At 37.8% G+C, this 15,442-nt stretch overlaps 1 protein-coding gene across 2 annotated transcripts; it reads left to right on the top strand.

Annotated features, from left to right (window-relative positions):
* Positions 1–3,879: 3,879 nt before the first annotated feature.
* LOC104889938 (uncharacterized) lies at positions 3,880–7,173 on the top strand. 2 transcript variants are annotated; one of them, XM_048643830.2, is made up of 3 exons: positions 3,880–4,299; positions 6,404–6,532; positions 6,908–7,173. In XM_048643830.2, the coding sequence occupies exon 1, from the start codon at positions 3,939–3,941 to the stop codon at positions 4,227–4,229; it is 291 nt and encodes a 96-aa protein (XP_048499787.1). In that variant the 5' UTR covers positions 3,880–3,938; the 3' UTR covers positions 4,230–4,299; positions 6,404–6,532; positions 6,908–7,173. The 2 variants fall into 2 exon arrangements, with proteins under 2 accessions (XP_048499787.1, XP_057250552.1); XM_057394569.1 differs by having other exon boundaries at positions 6,404–7,173.
* Positions 7,174–15,442: the final 8,269 nt, after the last annotated feature.

Raw genomic sequence — 15,442 nt, forward strand, 5'->3', positions numbered from 1 at the left:
AGAATGTGCAAAAAGACCACATTTCTAAAAAGGAGGTCTTTTTTATTATAATATAGGAGACCTCTCGTCTGAAAAATTAGGTGTTTTTTGTTAAATAATCACTTATGTCATCAAAGTGGTCTTTTATGGGTGGTCACTTTGCCCATATTTGTAGTAGTGAGTGTTACTACGACACCTTCATCTACCTCAAAAACGGGGTATCGTACTGTCGTGTCCGACACGAAACTTTCCTTGGATACTTCATTTTAAACTAAAAACTTGACTTTTTCTACAAAATAACTAAATCGGATACTTAAACACCTGTATCTGAGTGTCCTGAGTAATATAGTCTACTCAGATATATGACAAAAGTTGTACATGAATGGCAATACGAAAACAGATATAGTGATATACTAATCCCAACAAACCAACATGATTGAGTTGGAAAATAACCCAAAAAATTCCATTTCAAAATTTACAGCTCGCATCTCTATCATTTCAGCATGCAGCAGCTTCGGCTAGAAATCAACTACTGAACTACATAAATAATAGTATGAAGAGATTAAATCAAAGATATAGCCTCTAAAATGGCTCAATGTTGAGAAGGATTGGAATTATGGTGAAGAGGATCTGGTCCAGTTGGAACTTCTCTTGCTTCATCTCTCAACCAACTTTGCATCTTCATCATAAAAATTAAAAACACACACACCAAAATAAAAAAAAATCAGGAAAAACAATAATTATTTTTGAAAAACGCAAAATTTGTTCATCCTTATTTTTCTGTTTAGAATTTAAAAAAAGAAAAAGGAGGAAAAATTGAAAAGATGGTACCTTGGAAACCATGTTATCAGGGGAAGTTGTGTGTTCTTCATGAGATATTGCTGCACATTACAGAAAGTCCAGAAAATTAAGAACATACCCAGAAAAGATGGTAACTTTTGTACCAGAAAATTAAGAACATACCCAGAAAAAATGGTAACTTTTGTAGGAGACAAAAAGTTGTGATTGTAGAGAAAATTAACCTTGGATGAGCAGAGGAAATGCCAAAAATACCCCCATTAAGATGAGTCCAATGATGAATGCATACCTAAATCTAAAATCCATTTTTGTCCTTTCCTCTTCTTCTCCTTTTTTTTATCCAAAATTTAGAATTTTAATGGACCCAGAAATTAAACTGTAGTAGAAAGTTTTGTGGGGGTAAACAATTAAACATGGTTTAACACTTAACAGGGGTGTTTCTGTAATTCAAAGGAAATTATGGGATTCAGATATATCTGGAAAAACCAAGCCAGATGACATAGCCTAGGTCCAACACGTGTCAGAATCTTAGTGGAAAACCAATCATTTGTCTGCAAGACACCATTTGAGTCCCAACAAAATTTTGGTACAGAGCTAAAAGGTATGGCTCTTGAAGTCTTGATTGTGCTCCCTCAGTATTTTTTGAAAACTCAATTTTGTACATTTTTTCTTCCAATTATGGGAAATGAATTATTGAATTAGCTCACCTTTATTAGATTTTTAACTAATATGATGCAAAAAAATAGATAAAAACAACTTCATTGGTCCCTCGTATATTAAGGCACTATTTTTTTTTGAATAATACGGTCCAATATAAAACCTAAAAGTAATTTATTAATATAAACTTCTATGTGCCCTCTTTCACATCATTATTTATTATATAACTTTTTACAAAATGGACTATCGATCTACCATAGTTTCGAATCTAACATTGCTATGATTCAACCAATTGAGGACGAATAATGCAACTTTTTTTTTTTTTGGCAAAACCTTAGTAATCCTGATTAACGAAGCAATTTGCACTAGAACAACTTATATCATACTAGAGAACAATCATAAAAAAAAAGTTAACCAATTTCAATCAACAATAAGTTAATAACTAATTCTAATCGTCAAAATTCCATTATTAAAACGAGACCGCCTCTCCCACTTTTCATTTACGCTACCTTTCAAGTGACCTATTTCTAACGTCTCGGCCACTCAAAAAGAACCAAACTTCTTAGATGGATCGGGTTCATTGTACACCCAAACAAACTTTATAACACAAAAACAAATTATATTAGCAAAAAAATCGACTATATCATAATTCATATGAAAAGTGACTATATAAAAGATAATCATGTCATATGAAAACGGATTACTTCCTCCGTAACAAAATAGATGTTGCACTTTCCAAAACATACTTTTTCTAGGCAATTTTTTGAAACTAGAGAAAGCTATATAGAAATAAAAAAGAGACTCATGTGATAGGAGAGAGATAGAGAGATATTGTTGCCTAAAAAATAAGTGTAACATCTAATACCTCCGGTCCTTATTAGTTTACTCGTGTTTCTTCTAGGGATGTCCCTTTTTAGTCTACCCATTTATTTATTTCTATTTTTGGAATGGGACTGGCCACCAACTTTCCATCACACATACATTCAACTTTAACATAAAATAATAGTTTATCTTTCCTTCTATGGGGTTGTAATTTGGTAATCGGTTGTTGGCTGGTTTAGTTAGCTTGTTTGACTGGTTGGAAGTGTTGGGCCCAGGATTTGGCGGCAGCGTGGGTTTATTTTGAATTTGAAGAATAAAGCAGTTGGGCTATCAAAGAGTGTGACCAAGTCAAGGGGAAATCCATATTCATGTTTTGGCGGTTGAGGAAGAAGTGGAACTGCACTACAGAATAGGCTGACGTGGCCCAATAAAAAGGAACAAAGAAGATGGCTGAATATTCTATATAGTATATATATTAGTCTGATGTAAACCTAGTTTTCTCTCTTTGAGCTCACATTGACTCTCATACTCACTAAGGCATCTATTCTTTCATTATTATTCATTGTTACGAAGAGAAGGAAACATTGCTATTGTAATTCTACATTGTATTGACGGCGTTGGCCTAATAGTGGATTGGTGATCAAGAGTATCACCCGCGGTTTTCCCCGTCATTCGGGTTTTCCGCACCAACAATTTGTTTGTCTCTTTAGTATTTCAATTTCGTTATTTCTTCTATTCATTTATCTTTACAAATCGTTTAAGTTTAAGAATCTTGTTGTTGGTTCCTTTTCCTTTTGAGTACTTAGTACAAAATCGACATAAACATGAAGCATTGACTGTATGTATTGGCTTTTTAAGTCAGCTGTTTGCAAAAGTATGGCAAAATTAATTGTGGTTGTTGGTTGTTTATTAGAGATCGAGTTTGTGGGTCAATAAGACAAAGCCAATCCAAAAAGCTGCTCCAGGAAGCTTTTTCATTTTGGCTTAAAAGCCAGCTTTTCAGCCAACCAAAAAAGCCAATAACCAACACTTTTTTTGACCATTTGACCAAAATGAAAAGCCAAAAACCAATGAAAAAGCCATTTACCAAACATGGTCATGTCCCACAACATTGTTTCTCCTAAAACTTTGTGCAAAAGAAACGGGTTAACTAACAAATACCGAAGAGAGTATTTTCCTACAACCATATTTAGAAAGTGTAACATCTATTTTGTTGCGGCAGAAGTATATTAAATAAAAACTGACTACTCACTTCGTCCCAAAATACTCTTTACACTCTACTTTTTTATCTGCCCCGGAATACTCTTTACACTTTTATTTTGGAATATGATCCACTATTATTTTAATCATTCTACCTTTTAACAATATGCTCACACTATTTCTCCTCCAAATAAAATAATTTCACTCTTTTTACCTATCAACTCTACCTATGGTCCACATTCTCTCTTCTTAAAATAAAATCATACTACTAATTACTTACTCCCACTACACCTGCTTTTCAATCAAATAACAATCGAGAATCAAACGACAACTTATCATCTAAATCTACGTGTCTTAATAAGTGTCCAGAGTATTTTGGACACGGAGAGAGTATATCATATGATTTTCGATGCACAAATATTATCAACCCGGTCTTTTTTTTTTTTGCCGGAAAGAGAGAGTAAGATAAAGATAGATCATAGATGGAAGAAGAAGAATGGAAGGCTTCGGTGAAAAAAGCAGGATGTGAGAGGCTACAAAACGCCCTCTACGACTGTCACCGCCGTATTTCGGCAGGTCCAGCGAGAAACTCAGCATGCCGTCACTTAAACCGCGCATTTGCCGACTGTCTCGTAGGAATAATATGCCCATCTCAATTAGACGCTGTTAAATCACTTTGTTCTAGCGGTGGTACATCCTTAAAACGCTCGCAATGTCAACAAGCTCGTCTTTCTCTCTCTGTTTGTCTCTCTCAACATCAAGATCAACCTTAATCTCATCTTAATTATATATATATCAACCTTATTCTTGATCTCAATCTCATTTTATGTGATGTTTCTTCTGGTGAGTTTCTTATGTTTTACATTTTTTCTTTGAATTGGGTATAATGGGTCGTCTTAAATTTTTGATTTTGTGGGTTGATTAAGTGAAAAGTGTCCCATTTATTTGTCGTAGTAGTAAAAAGTTAGGTTTAATTGGTTATATTTGATGATTTTTGCTACTAAATCAATTAAAGTTCTGATTTTGTTGGTTAATCAAATATTGATTAAATGGAAAAGAAAAGGGTATCCTTGTGTTGCTACTGAATTTCTTGATTCATCTTTGCTAAAAAATTAGGTTTAATTGGGTATATTTGATGATTTTTGCTACTAAATCAATTGAAGTTCTAATTTTGCTGGTTATTGATTAAATAGAAAAGAAAAGGGTCTCCTTGTTTTGCTACTGAATTTCTTGATTCATTTACATCTTTGCTATAAAATTAGGTTTAGTTGGGTATGTTAGATGATTTGTGCTACTAAATCAATTAAAGTTCTGATTTTGTTGGTTAATCAAATATTGATTAAGTGGAAAAAATAAGGGTATCCTTGTTTTGTTGTGGGCTTAGCTTCATCTTTCATAAATGTAATGTAATGTAATGCATATTTTTTGTTTATGGTTTGTTGTTGTTGCAAATGAGTTAGATGTGATTGAAAGAGATTTTGGCGTAGAATTTTGATGAATATGAATGATGGATGGATGAGTTTATGAAAGCGAGTCTGAGGCTGCAAAATATGAATGTAAAATGTAGGAAATTTTGAGAGAAGGTTTAATTGTTTAAGGAAGGAACTGCAATATGAAATAGCTATTCTAAAGGAGAATGATTAAGTTGAGGGTTGATGGATGGGTGAGAGTTATTTTGGACCATCTAATACATTACCCTGCAATGAGGACTGAATATGAGTCTGGTAAATGTCGAATTTTTGGAGGCATTTTCGATGAAGAGCTATAGATATATGTGTGTACTTGTAGTCTTATGTCTTTTGATATAGAAAGTGGAGTAGAACTTCTTGAAGGTTATTAGTTTTGGTTATTGGAGGTCGACTTGCTTAATCAATGGAGAACATTAGGATCCTAAGATAGCGTATGATGTTACGCTTTAGAAGGATACTCATCTATGGTACTTAGATTCTTCATGTCACCTGAAATACCCTTGTCAGACCCTGGTCCACTCCATGGTGTGGAGCGTGGACACTTGTTGCTTCATCTGAATTATGTAATATTTTCGTAAAATAGCTGAATTTGACTATAAACCCGTGTCCAAGTATCATGAATACTGATCATGCAGTATGGTTTTAGCCTTTAGGTCATATCGAGAGAGCCTAATGCATATGAGTTTCGGTTTTCCTCCTATGAAGGATGGAATGAGCATGTGGTTATAGATACATGGCTTATGTAATTATGTATTCCTAGTAGCAGGGTATTAGATTGTAGACCAATATGAAACTCTGTCTGACTAGCCAACGTCATACTTTTATTATGAGATAAGCTTGGTGTCTCGAGTATGCCAAGAGTTGTGGATGATTTAATCTATACTCTAGGTAGCTAACCAAGGCTGTGGAATGTCTGTCTGTTTCTCTTAGAATCATTAGACCTGAAGGCTGAATGGTGTTTATTGTCTTGGTACTTTTGTGATCTTCCACATGCATATCTACTGAACACGGAAGCCTATCGTTTATGGAGTTATGGGAAAGCTGATTCTTGTACTAGTCTTCATATTGTTACTGGACATAATCAAAGATAGAATGGCAAGGTGGTCCAAATTGGAGCTGAGAGTTTGTTTGGCCTGTCCTAGCATGAAGTGCATTTAGCTTTTAGCACCCTTCTTTAAATTCGCGGAGGTCCAATTTTCCGTTTTCTTCATTCAGCAATTTAGTAGTTTTGGTTGGTAATGACGCCAACATGGCTAGTGTAAAAGCTGGACAGATGATATTTATTCATGAGATCATGCTATTTTACTTTGGAAGTCAGATCCTAGTCTGTTAAACTGTCAGTACGTTGTACCATTGAGGAAAAACTGCTGGTTTGTGTCTTAGACGTGCTTCAAATAAAGATTTAATACCGTGAAACTTGGAGTGTAGAAGTATACAAGTTTTCTTGTTTAACCATCTTTTCTTTAATCTAACTGCAGCTCAGCTCAAGAGTGTATTTGTTCATGGACGCTTGTTTAAAAGGTCCGGTACCTGGGCAAGAGGTTAGCTAGAGAGAGGAGGCTAAAATAAACGGTTCTCCAGTGAACATGTGAGAGAGGCGCAATTTGGTAAGTCCACTAAGTGTTGGCTTTACATGATATCTCTCTTGTTTATGGGTGAACTTGTTTCCCGGTAAAGTTTTTTTCCTAGAGAAACTAGTTATTAGGCCCGGGCTATGCCCGGGTAAGAAAAATTTTCATTTATTAATATAATACTTTATGATAATAACACTAAATACAATGTAGCCTAGTGGTTAGAACTTTAGTATATGTACTTGAGGTCTCGAGATCAAACCCTATACTATGCAATTTCTTAACTTTTTTATTGTATATGAATTACATGAACTAAAACTCCCAAGGGAGAGTGCCACATGGCACAGTTTCTTGTTTTCGCACGCCTTTTACTATATTTGTATAGATGACTTGCATTCACTTGCGAAAAAGGACAAGATGAGGCGTGGGCTATAACGCAAACAGTTGGTGAATAACGCATCAAATTTCTCATGTTCAACGTCTTCCCTGTTTTGGCCTTGCAAGTGATTAATAAGCAACTATACGAGGTGAACAATAAAGACATGCTTGTTGTAAATGTAACAAGATTGTGATTATCTACTGTTTATTTCTGCTCCTGTACAATGGCTAGCTATTCTTTGTATTTGGAATGTATCATTTATATATTCTGTTTCATGAAACTTAGCTGGTTTTTATAATGGTTTATCGCTATTGTTGATGGTGAAATCAGGAACCAATCCTGTCTAAAAAATTCCATTACACTAGTCGAAAAAGAGCAGTATCAAAGACTGTACACCTTTTAATGTTAGACTAGTATTTGGGACCCGGGTGTTGCCCTGGGTTGATATTGTGTTTTCGAATTTGATATGCATTTTTTTCCATTCCCACTAAAATATACTTCCTCTGTTTCTTTTTACTTGCAACAGTTTGACTTTCACGCTTGCCAATGCATAATTTCAACCATCAATGAGTTTAATTATCGATAAATAAAAATTATAAAAAGTATATATTCGGAAAATATACGTTTAGACGAATCTAACAAGATCCCACATGAATATGTTTATCCTTAACTATAAATCACCAAATATAAACTAAGTAGAGTTGGTGAATAGTGTAAAAGTCAAACCGTTGCAAGTAAAAAGAAACGGAGGAAGTATTGAGGAAACTCAATATTTAAAAGATATAATATAATAATGTGGACACTTAAAGCATGATTAAAAGTTGGTTGAGATGATAATTGTATCATGTTATAATAGCATAGCAAGAGGTCACGAGTTCAAATATTGTTACGAGTTAATTTTACTTTTGTTAAACGACATAACTTAAACTATTCATTGTACTCAAAAAGTGGTATGTTCTCTTCTTAATATTGAACTTGAATAGTTGCCTAATTGAGGTTGAGGTGGTGGAGTAGTGGTATCGCTTCTCATCTGTTATTCCTGAGGTATACAGATCAAACCTCATAAGACTCATTTGAGTAATTTTCCATATCCTCTTCTCAAGTGAGTCCCCTTCATGTTACCAATAATACTTCCTCCGTTCTTTTTATATTACAATAATTACTATTTTAGATAGTTTCACATCTATTGTAACAATTCCAATTTTGGTATAAAAAGCAACTTTAATTGACAATATTGCTCTTACTTTATCCTATTAAAACCATCATAATTACTCACTTTGCCTTATAAAATAACTTTTATTTTCTACGGATGATTTCTCTCCTACTCTAGTTTTTTGTTTTTGACAGGGAAAGTAACAGTTTATTAGCTTGCAATGTCCATCGCCACTTTAGGCATTACATCCTCCGGGACTCCCTCTAGGCTCTAGGCAAACTCGCAGCTCATCAAGCTCCAAGCTGCGTTTGGCTAGCAGGTGAGCCACCTCATTTCCATTTCTCCTCACAAAACTAAAAGAAACATGAAAACATTTTAAAAGCAAAACATAAATATCCTTAAGAATTAGACCAAAAACAGAAGCTGGCCTTCTTTTCTTCCTCAGAGCTTCAAAAAGAACCATGCTATCTGTTTTAACAATGAAGCTATTGAATCCAGCTTCCATAGCCACCCGAATCCCTTGTCGCGCTGCGAGAGCTTTTCCTACTTCGGCATCACAACTTCCTTGTCAACTATCACACACACAACCATCAGAACACCTCCAAATTCCTCCCTAAGGACCGCCCCCATTCCCAACTTCTCCTTCTCCTTGAAAGCTACCTGAATATTTAATTTCAGCATACCTGCGTTTGGATTAATTCTTATTCTAATTAATTAAAGAGTTACTTTTATGCTAAATTACTCATTTGTTCTAAATCCATAAAAATTGTGTCCAAACACATTGTTGTAGTAGAAAAAGAATGAAGGTAGTATTAGTTCCGCTAAAATTTTAATCGGATTGGATCACCTTTAGTTTTTAATACTTATAACCTTCAATTTTGGCTGTTTTTACGACATTTTTAGACTTCTCCGGGACTAATAATATTTTTTCCCTAAAGATTTTTAGGAGTGCCGACGTAACCTGTAACGTTCCGTGTGTCTGCTTGGCGCAATTTCCATTGTCTCGAAAAGCCTCTGAACACCCAAATTGTTCATTTCTCGTGACACCCAAAATTGCATCGAAATGAACATAAAAACATCCATATATTCGTTCGAAACCACATGACTCATTTCCAATAATCTCTCATGTCCCTAGAACGCATCTCGTGGCATTCAGAACACGGACCCCGAGAAAGTCCGAAAGCGTGTATTATAACCTTCAATTTTGCTGTTTTTACGACATTTTTGGACTTTTCCGGGCCCGATCATATTTTCTCCCTAATCATTCATAGGAGTAACATGTGACTTGTAATGTTGCGCGAGTGTGCTTGGCAACATTTCAGTTGCCTCGAAAAGCATTTAAACACCCCATTTCTTCATTTCTCGTGAAATTTAAAACTGTCTCGAAATGAACGTAATGGAATTCATATATTCGTTCCAAGCCACATGACTCATTTCCAATGACCTCCCATGTCCCTAGGAGACATCCCGTGGCATTCGGAGCTCGGGCCCCGGGAAAGTCCGAATGCGTGTATTATAACCTTCAATTTTGGCTGTTTTTACGACATTTTTTGACTTCTCCGGGCCCGGTCATATTTTCTCCCTAAACATTCATAGGATTTACATGTGACTTGTAATGTTGCGCGGGTGTGCTTGACAACATTTCTGTTGCCTCGAAAAGCATTTAAAGACCCCATTTCTTCATTTCGCGAGAAACCTAAAACTGCATCGAAATGAACGTAATGGAATCCATATATTCGTTCCAAGCCACATGACTCATTTCCAATGACATCCCAGGTCCCTAGGAGGCATCCCGTGGCATTCGGAGCTCGGCCCTAGGAAGTCCGAATGCGTGTATTATAACCTTCAATTTTGACTGTTTTTACGACATTTTTTGACTTCTTCGGGCCCGGTCATATTTTCTCCCTAAACATTCATAGGATTAACATGTGACTCGTACTGTTGCGCGGGTGTGCTTGACAACATTTCTGCCTCGAAAAGCATCTAAACACCCCATTTCTTTATTTCTCGTGAAACCTAAAACTATCTTGAAATGAACGTAATGGAATCCATATATTCGTTCCAAGCCACATGACTCATTTCCAATGACCTCCCATGTCTCTATGAGGCATCCCGTGGCATTCGGAGCTCGGGCCCCGGGAAAGTCCGAATGCGTGGATTATAACCTACAATTTTGGCTGTTTTTACGACATTTTTGGACTTCTCCGGGCCCGATCATATTTCTCCCTAAACATTCATAGGAGTAACGAAGTGACTTGTAATGTTGCACGGGTGTGCTTGGCAACATTTCTGTTGCCTCGAAAAGCATCTAAACACCCCATTTCTTCATTTCTCGTGAAACCTAAAACTGCCTCGAAATGAACGTAATGGAATCCATATATTCGTTCCAAGCCACATGACTCATTTCCAATGACCTCCCATGTCCCTAGGAGGCATCCCGTGACATTCGGAGCCCGGGCCCCGGGAAAGTCCGAATGCGTGTATTATAACCTTCAATTTTAGCTGTTTTTACGACATTTTTTGACTTCTCCGGGCCCGGTCATATTTTCTCCCTAAACATTCATAGGATTAACATGTGACTTGTAATGTTGCGCGGGTGTGCTTGACAACATTTCTGTTGCCTCGAAAAGCATTTAAACACCCCATTTCTTTATTTCTCGTGAAACCTAAAACTGCATCGAAATGAACGTAATGGAATCCATATATTCGTTCCAAGCCACATGACTCATTTCCAATGACCTCCCATGTCCCTAGGAGGCATACCGTGGCATTCGGAGCTCGGGCCCCGGGAAAGTCTGAATGCGTGCATTATAACCTTCAATTTTGGTTGTTTTTACGACATTTTAAGACTTATCCAGGCCCGTTTATATTTTCTCCCTAAACATTCTTAGGAGTAACGATGTGACTTGTAATGTTGCGCGGGTGTGCTTGGCAACATTTCTGTTGCCTCGAAAAGCATTTAAACACCCCATTTTTTCATTTCTCGTGAAACCTAAAACTGCATCAAATGAACGTAATGGAATCCATATATTCGTTCCAAGCCACATGACTCATTTCCAATGATCTCCTATGTCCCTAGGAGGCATACCGCGGCATTCGGAGCTCGGGCCCCGGGAAAGTCCGAATGCGTGTATTATAACATTCAATTTTGGCTGTTTTTACGACATTTTTTGACTTCTCCGGGCCCGGTCATATTTTCTCCCTAAACATTCATAGGATTTACATGTGACTTGTAATGTTGCCGGGTGTGCTTGACAACATTTCTGTTGCCTAGAAAAGCATTTAAACACCCCATTTTTTCATTTCTCGTGAAACCTAAAACTACATCGAAATGAACGTAATGGAATCCATATATTCGTTCCAAGCCACATGACTCATTTCCAATGACCGCCCATGTCCCTAGGAGGCATACCGTGCCATTCGGAGCTCGGGCCCCGGGAAAGTCTGAATGCGTGCATTATAACCTTCAATTTTGGCTGTTTTTACGACATTTTTTTACTTCTCCGGGCCCGGTCATATTTTCTCCCTAAACATTCATAGGATTTACATGTGACTTGTAATGTTGCGCGGGTGTGCTTGACAACATTTCTGTTGCCTCGAAAAGCATTTAAACACCCCATTTTTTCATTTCTCGTGAAACATAAAACTGCATCGAAATGAACGTAATGGAATCCATATATTCGTTCCAAGCCACATGACTCATTTCCAATGATCTCCCATGTCCCTAGGAGGCATACCGCGGCATTCGGAGCTCGGGCTCCGGGAAAGTCCGAATGCGTGTATTATAACATTCAATTTTGGCTGTTTTTACGACATTTTTTGACTTCTCCGGGCCCGGTCATATTTTCTCCCTAATCATTCATAGGAGTAACATGTGACTTGTAATGTTGCGCGGGTGTGCTTGGCAACATTTCTGTTGCCTCGAAAAGCATTTAAACACCCCATTTTTTCATTTCTCGTGAAACATAAAACTGCATCGAAATGAACGTAATGGAATCCATATATTCGTTCCAAGCCACATGACTCATTTCCAATGACTCCCATGTCCCTAGGAGGCATCCCGTGGCATTCGGAGCTCGGGCCCCGGGAAAGTCCGAATGCGTGGATTATAACCTTCAATTTTGGCTATTTTTACGACATTTTTTGACTTCTCCGGGTCCGGTCATATTTTCTCCCTAAACATTCATAGCAGTAACGATGTGACTTGTAATGTTGCGCGGGTGTGCTTGGCAACATTTTTGTTGCCTCGAAAAGTATCTAAACACTCCATTTTTTCATTTCTCGTGAAACATAAAACTGCATCGAAATGAACGTAATGGAATCCATATATTCGTTCCAAGCCACATGACTCATTTCCAATGATCTCCCATGTCCCTAGGAGGCATACCGCGGCATTCGGAGCTCGGGCCCCGGGAAAGTCCGAATGCGTGGATTATAACCTTCAATTTTGGCTATTTTTACGACATTTTTTTACTTCTCCGGGTCCGGTCATATTTTCTCCCTAAACATTCATAGCAGTAACGATGTGACTTGTAATGTTGCGCGGGTGTGCTTGGCAACATTTCTGTTGCCTCGAAAAGTATCTAAACACTCCATTTTTTCATTTCTCGTGAAACATAAAACTGCATCGAAATGAACGTAATGGAATCCATATATTCGTTCCAAGCCACATGACTCATTTCCAATGACCTCCCATGTCCCTAGGAGGCATCCTGTGGCATTCGGAGCTCGGGCCCCGGGAAAGTCCGAATGCGTGGATTATAACCTTCAATTTTAGCTGTTTTTACGACATTTTTTGACTTCTCCGGGCCCGGTCATATTTTCTCCCTAAACATTCATAGTATTAACATGTGACTTGTAATGTTGCGCGGGTGCTTGACAACATTTCTGTTGCCTCGAAAAGCATTAAACACCCATTTCTTCATTTCTCGTGCAACCTAAAACTGCATCGAAATGAACGTAATGGAATCCATATATTCGTTCCAAGCCACATGAGTCATTTCCAATGACCTCCCATGTCCCTAGGAGGCATCCCGTGGCATTCGGAGCTCGGGCCCTAGGAAAGTCCGAATGCGTGGATTATAACCTTCAATTTTGGCTGTTTTTACGACATTTTTGGACTTCTCCAGGCCCGGTCATATTTTCTCCCTAAACATTCATAGGAGTAACGATGTGACTTATAATGTTGCGCGGGTGTGCTTGGCAACATTTCTGTTGCCTCGAAAAGTATTTAAACACCCCATTTTTTCATTTCTCGTGAAACATAAAACTGCATCGAAATGACGTAATGGAATCCATATATTCGTTCCAAGCCACATGACTCATTTCCAATGATCTCCTATGTCCCTAGGAGGCATACCGCGGCATTCGGAGCTCGGGCCCCGGGAAAGTCCGAATGCGTGTATTATAACCTTCAATTTTGGCTGTTTTTACGACATTTTTTGACTTTTCCGGGCCCGGTCATATTTTCTCCCTAAACATTCATAGGATTTACATGTGACTTGTAATGTTGCGCGGGTGTGCTTGACAACATTTCTGTTGCCTCGAAAAGCATTTAAACACCCTATTTCTTCATTTCTCGTGAAACCTAAAACTGCATCGAAATGAACGTAATGGAATCCATATATTCGTTCCAAGCCACATGACGCATTTCCAATGACCTCCCATGTCCCTAGGAGGAATCCCGTGGCCTTCGAAACTCGGGCCCCGGGAAAGTCCGAATGCGTGTATTATAACCTTCAATTTTGGCTGTTTTTACGATATTTTTTGACTTCTCCGGCCCCGGTCATATTTTCTCCCTAAACATTCATAGGATTAACATGTGACTTGTAATATTGCGCGGGTGTGCTTGACATCATTTATGTTGCCTCGAAAAGCATTTAAACACCCCATTTCTCTATTTCTCGTGAAACCTAAAACTGCATCGAAATGAACGTAATGGAATCCATATATTCGTTCCAAGCCATATGACTCATTTCCAATGACCTCCCATGTTCCTAGGAGGCATCCCGTGGCCTTCGGAGCTCGGGCCCCGGGAAAGTCCGAATGCGTGGATTATAACCTTCAATTTTGGCTGTTTTTACGACATTTTTGGACTTCTCCGGGCCCGATCATATTTCTCCCTAAACATTCATAGGAGTAACGAAGTGACTTGTAATGTTGCACGGGTCGTGCTTGGCACCATTAGTGTTGTCTCGAAAGACTTTAAACACCCCATTTCTTCATTTCTCGTGAAACCTAAAACTGTCTCGAAATGAACGTAATGGAATCCATATATTCGTCCAAGCCACATGACTCATTTCCAATGACCTCCCATGTCCCTAGGAGGCATCCCGTGACATTCGGAGCCCGGGCCCCGGGAAAGTCCGAATGCGTGTATTATAACCTTCAATTTTAGCTGTTTTTACGACATTTTTTGACTTCTCCGGGCCGGTCATATTTTCTCCCTAAACATTCATAGGATTAACATGTTACTTGTAATGTTGCGCGGGTGTGCTTGACAACATTTCTGTTGCCTCGAAAAGCATTTAAACACCCCATTTCTTTATTTCTCGTGAAATCCAAAATTACCTCACAATGAACGTAAAGACATCCATATATTCGTTCTAAGCCACATGACTCCTTCCCAATGACATCCAATGTACCTAGGAGGCATAACGTGACGTTCGGAGTTCGGATACCTAAAAAGTCCGAAAGCGTGTATTATAACCTTCAATTTTGATTGTTTTTGCGACATTTTTTGACTTTTTTGGGCCTAGTCATATTTTCCTCCTAAACATTCCTAGGAGTGCCTACATGACTTGTAACATTGCGCGTGTGCTTGGCACAGTTTGCATTGCCTCGAAAAATCTGTGAACACCCCATTTGTTCATTTCTCGTGAAACACAAAATTACCTTGTAATGAACGTAAAGACATCCGTATATTTGTTTCAAGCCACATGACTCCTTTCCAATGACCTCCCATGTCCCTAGGAGGCATCCCATGGCGTTCGGAGCTCAAGCGTGCGTTATAACCTTCAATTTTCGCTGTTTTTGCGACATTTTTGCATTTCTCCAGGTCTGGTCATATTTTGTATTGTAATGTTGCATTGGTGCTTGACACATTTTGTGTTGCCTTGAAAAGGCCTCTGAACACCCCATTAGTTTATTTCTCATGAAACCCAAGATTTAGGATTAAGTAACTATTGTTGTGTAGAAATCTGTTGTAATTTTGTTTATTACTGAGAAAAGATGTATATAATAGGTCATAGACTATGGAGTTAGCTAAGAGATTTTTAGTTGGGAAAATATTATTTTGTGACTTAAGATCATTGAGGCAGGAAAATCGTTGGTTTTTCAAAGAAATTTTATCCTCTCAAGTTTCGGAAATGGAAAACATGATCTTTATGAGAGTTTCCATGCTAAATAGATTTTT

The sequence above is a fragment of the Beta vulgaris genome, chromosome 4 (genome assembly GCF_026745355.1).
Source record: "Beta vulgaris subsp. vulgaris cultivar EL10 chromosome 4, EL10.2, whole genome shotgun sequence".
Taxonomy (NCBI): domain Eukaryota; kingdom Viridiplantae; phylum Streptophyta; class Magnoliopsida; order Caryophyllales; family Amaranthaceae; genus Beta; species Beta vulgaris.

Bases quoted from the DNA above. Each gene is read 5' to 3' on its own strand.
- LOC104889938 (XM_057394569.1), top strand. From the start codon at position 3,939: ATGGAAGAAGAAGAATGGAAGGCTTCGGTGAAAAAAGCAGGATGTGAG.